Below are 4,765 nucleotides of genomic sequence, written 5' to 3'. Positions count from 1 at the left end.
TTGACAAGGATCGGTGAGTTATGAGTGCTAAAAAATCTGATGATTTTGACATAGACGAGTTCACGCTCTTGAGTGCAACATAGGTACTCAGGGCAAGAGGGAGAGAAATTCAAAGGTTTGTAAGGAAGTTCAAAACGATGAAAAGTGTTCATAACATGCAATTTGCGTTTTTTCGTTTTCCAAAACAGAAGATATGCGCTCAAAGGTGCGGCAGAATAAATTTGGAGAGAATGGCTATTGTATAAATTATTTTATTAAAAAGAGTTTCTGCCATCAATTTCCTGTAATTCCAAAGGCACAAAATTACAAAGAATGTAAGGAGACAAAAAAGGCAATATTTAGGAATTCCAAAGAACGGATAACAAGTCTAGTTCATCTCAGTTGTAAAAAATGAAGTTATTTGTTTGGTTTATGAAGGCGAAAGTCTATAAAGTAGAGTCATGAACTGTACATACTGTCAGTATATTTTGCTTTGAACTTCCATACAATCCTTTGAATTTTCCGCCATGTTGCACTGATTACCTATGACGCAATCAAGAGCGTGAACTCGTCTATTTTTTTTTACCAGAAAAGAGAATATAATGACCTTAAAAGTAGCTATTGAAAATCTTTGATCTTGATAATAGAGTTGTGTTCCCAGTGACACAATCACACTCAAAACCAAATTCACATCTGATCGAATGATTGATCATTCATTTCGAGGTGTTGATCGTAAGGAGTAACGTTGACGAAAATAACCTTCACGTTGCATAACATTGTTATTTCTATTCCCTGCCACCTGGTACAAGCCAATTCACACATCAACGAAAACCCTGGGAAACCTTCTTTCTGTACATTATAGTAACTTTTCGTACTGGTGGCAAAAAACTTTCCCAGTCAAAAATTGGGTAAACAACTCACCTTTCAGGCGCAAAATTTCCAAGGACACTAGTTGGATTGGACTTGCAGACGTTTTACACAAAATAGACGTTCCCTAAGAATACATTCCACTTGAAACTGGCGCTAAAACTAGCCTTGATTGCTCTAAAAGGTGTGGAAACCAACAACCTGCAAGCCTGCGAAGACATCCGTTTCTCCTCGCTCTTCGTCGCTGGGGACGTTTCGCGATCGACGAAGAGCGACGCGAAACGGGTGTTTTCGCAGGCTAACAAATTGCCAATTCTCAAATGGCAGCTATTTCTCTGTTCTTCTCGGGAGTGTTCTTCTCACGACAACCAATGATATTCCCGGACAGGTGTCAAGAGTAATCTCGTTCCCAGAGTCTTTCTGCGCACGCTTGGTAGTGCGCGTCTCCTGCGCAGATAACTCCGCAGACACGTTTCGCCAGTGAAAATAGCAGTGTTCGCTGTGTTTAATAGTTAAGTTTCGTTTCAAATAGTTCTGTAAAGCGTCAATGTTTTCGGCGGAAATTTACGGATGAACGACGAAATTGCTCTATTTTAGAGCAACCTTGAAAACACCATATAACGTGTATAGAAACATGGCACTCAGAGCCGTGTACAGGGCTGGAACAGAAAAGGGTCCGTCATTCTCTCTATGCCGCATGGTCGACAAAGGTAAGCCTCTAAAGATTGAGAGTATAACATGAAGCCCAGGCCAAACGAGAGCGAGAGTTGATGAGAGTTGACGAGACTTTAAACTCTTCACAGGAAAAATTGCCAAAAAATCTTAAGTGCTTTTTTGAATGGTAATTTAGCTAAATCCCATTGAAGAAACCATAATGGAAAAGCACAACACTTTCCTTGAATGGTTTTTCACATAAAAGCCATCAATGTTAATAACAAAAAAAAAAACGTTGTGGCTTTTGCTTAGAAAACATGCATTTTTATCCAATTTCCCATCAAGTTTTTATGGTGTTAAAGATCATGGGAAAATACACAAAAAAACATGTGTTTATTTTATTAACCCATGCATGTTTCTGTTAATTCTCATCAATAATTCCCCCTCCACTAACTATGTTCCCATTATGGTTATTTGATTACATGTACATTACATTACCACTGTGGGGATCATTTGAAAACGGTCGTGGGTTTTACTATTAAAACATGTATATTTCTGTGGTTTTATGATATGAATCACTGTGGAGAACACTTGAAAACCATCTTGGCTTTTGCTGACAAAATGTGACTGTCTTTTAATTTCCATTGTTGGTTTTGCTTTGTTCACCATGCGTGGTTGTACAATTTCCCATCAAGTTTTTTACATCTTGTACCCTTAATTTTTTTTTAAGGATGACCAGTGCGGTTTATTAAATCGCTTGGATGGGTTTTCTCCTGTTTGTTTTCTCAACTTTCCAATTAGGCATTCACTTCAAAACCAGGTTGTGGCTCTGTAAACACAAATAATTATGCAATTTTGCCCACCTATTATAATGGGCTAAGGTGTGAAGAAACTGAAAACTGTTACTGTAAAATCTAACATAGTGTACTAATTCATCAGATTGGAAGCAGTTCACACGTAACCCTGCAAGCAGCAAGGGTTTACAGTAACAAGATGTTAAGAATGTTCAGGTTTAAAAGTGTATATTAAATGTATGTAGGATAATAATAAAAAATAATACAGAACTTCAACAATGTATTGCATCTTCCTTTAATTAATGTGAATTTACTATAGCTTTCGATACATGTTGTATGCACAGAAACGATGTTAGCATAATTAAGTTCAGTTGCAACTTAGTTGGATTGTTTTGGAAGACATGTATCCTTCATAGCTGATATATATTCCGAACTCAACAAAATGATGACAAGAATTGCCAGACACTTTTACGTGAAAGTTCACAACCAAGATTGCTAAAATGGCTTGACTTTCAAAAAGTCATTTCTTGTAGGATTGTTCAAACTGCCATCTCCCAGTATTTGTCATAACCCTGGTCAAGCTCTTGTTCTCCTTTTTAATATTTTTTCCAAGCCAAGTTGCTTTCCATATGACTGTACCTGGGTTCTTGCACATCTGATACTTCAGTTGAGATGAAGGCCACACAAGTGATTACCAAATGAATCCCTGCCCTATCTGTGAGACTTTGCTAAAAAAGAAAGACAGAACAGAGTATTGTATCATTTAGAAATTAACCCAAAATTTGTTGCTGGCTGATTTAATTAAATTAACACCTGGATGCACCGAGGCCAATCTAATCGGCACTCCAAAGTAACAAAGATTAAGTTAAACTTGCAGTAATTGGGCTTTCAGTTTCAGCAAGTTTTGTTTTGGCCCCATCTAAGGATTTGTTAAGCTTACTTATAAAGTAACAGAACCTGATGAACCTGAACAGAATTGACAGAAACTTGAAATTGACCTCTTTGAAACTGTTTTTTTACAAAAATTTCAACTACGTAGTGCAAGTAAAAAGGAACTTTATAGGATTGACCTTAGATGATAAGGTCAGGAGTCGAGATAAGTGAGGGTGTTTTTAATAGCAAAGAAGCAAAACATTTATTTTAAAGAGAAACACTCCATGGCGTACCTTCAATTTTTTTATACTTCATTATTAAGCATCTGTTTCATATTTTTGACACACAATTTCCACTTCCCACTTTCCTCTCACTAAGTAACTTCCTTGAAGTACCTTCCATGATTCTCCTACTCCTAGATTATTTTAATTGTCCTGAAGATGAATAGTCGAGAATACCAAACGTTTCGAACGGAGGAGTTATAAAGGGCGTGAAAAGTGAGAGGGCAAAGAATTGTTAGATGTCATACCCAAATATGGAAAACACTCATGACTCCACCCAGTCTTCTCTCTCAAAGTATAAACGATTGTCTGTGTTTCTAGAAAGGTATATTTCATTTCCGGAGGACACGAAAAAAGGAGATGGGAAGGAATTGATCTCATTCCATGTCAGTGTAGCGAAAGCCCATGGTCATATTCCATGTATTTCCTGCTAGAGGAAAGCGGTTTTGTCATCAGCAATGGCAGAATTCTTGTCACTTTGTGAATCCTCTTTCGATGAGTAAGTACGCAATGTAAGCTTACTTTGTTTTTTAAACCAAACAAATTTCTACTTGATGCATTTTACTTCAAAGGGAAGGATTTACATGTGTACACGCTAGTCACACAAATGAGTCGTAAACAGATTGAAAATGTCACAGGTTTAGTCTGATTTCTTTTTAGAGCATGCAAACTCGTGGTGTGTTCTTTTGTAACTCACCCTATATTTTATCCTACAGTGTGGAGACAGGTTCAATTCACAAGGAAAATGAAACGCTCAGTGATAGTAATTTTTGATCCAGTTCAAGTGGAACTGAAGGTGACTTGGAGGATGGTTCATCAGGGGCCTAATTCAAGGGATACTTACAGACCTATTAGAGCAGTTAGATTTAGAACAACTGCAATTGAAGAAAGAAATAAGTATTGTATGTACTAAAGAAATAATTGAGAATTTCCTATGCAGTTAGTTATTTCCATATGTATGATTTGTGCATTTAAATTAAGCTTCCTTTGTGTATTTTCATGGATCCATTGCATGACAATAATATTTTTGTAGTCCTTCATGGTTTGAAAAAAGAACCATTATTGGATTTGATATTGCATTACATTAATTTTGTGGTTGTTTCTGTGAAAACATCCTGATTTCTGATCAATTTCCTATTTCTTTTTGATATTAATTCTGTTTCTAACTGACTGCCTCAGTGTCAAGTTTCAGTTGAAGTTGTCATCTAGCTTGTGTTGAAATTATTGTAAGTCTTTATTGGTCATTCCTTCATTTCTTGATTTGTACATGTATCAAGTTGGTCTCCATTCAAGGTATTTCGACATTTTAAATCATGG

The 4,765-nt window shown here is 36.6% G+C and overlaps 1 protein-coding gene across 1 annotated transcript in view; it reads left to right on the top strand.

Annotated features, from left to right (window-relative positions):
• The first annotated feature begins 1,444 nt into the window (after positions 1-1,444).
• LOC137981035 (uncharacterized) overlaps positions 1,445-4,765 on the top strand; it is a 31,682-nt gene continuing 28,361 nt past the window's right edge. The window contains exon 1 of the mRNA XM_068828404.1: positions 1,445-1,556. Coding sequence (XP_068684505.1) covers positions 1,481-1,556 — 76 coding nt within the window. The 5' untranslated portion in view covers positions 1,445-1,480. The remainder of the gene's footprint in view (positions 1,557-4,765) is intronic.

The sequence above is a fragment of the Montipora foliosa genome, chromosome 12 (genome assembly GCF_036669935.1).
Source record: "Montipora foliosa isolate CH-2021 chromosome 12, ASM3666993v2, whole genome shotgun sequence".
NCBI classification, from domain to species: domain Eukaryota; kingdom Metazoa; phylum Cnidaria; class Anthozoa; order Scleractinia; family Acroporidae; genus Montipora; species Montipora foliosa.
This window is presented reverse-complemented; position numbering and strand designations above follow the sequence as displayed.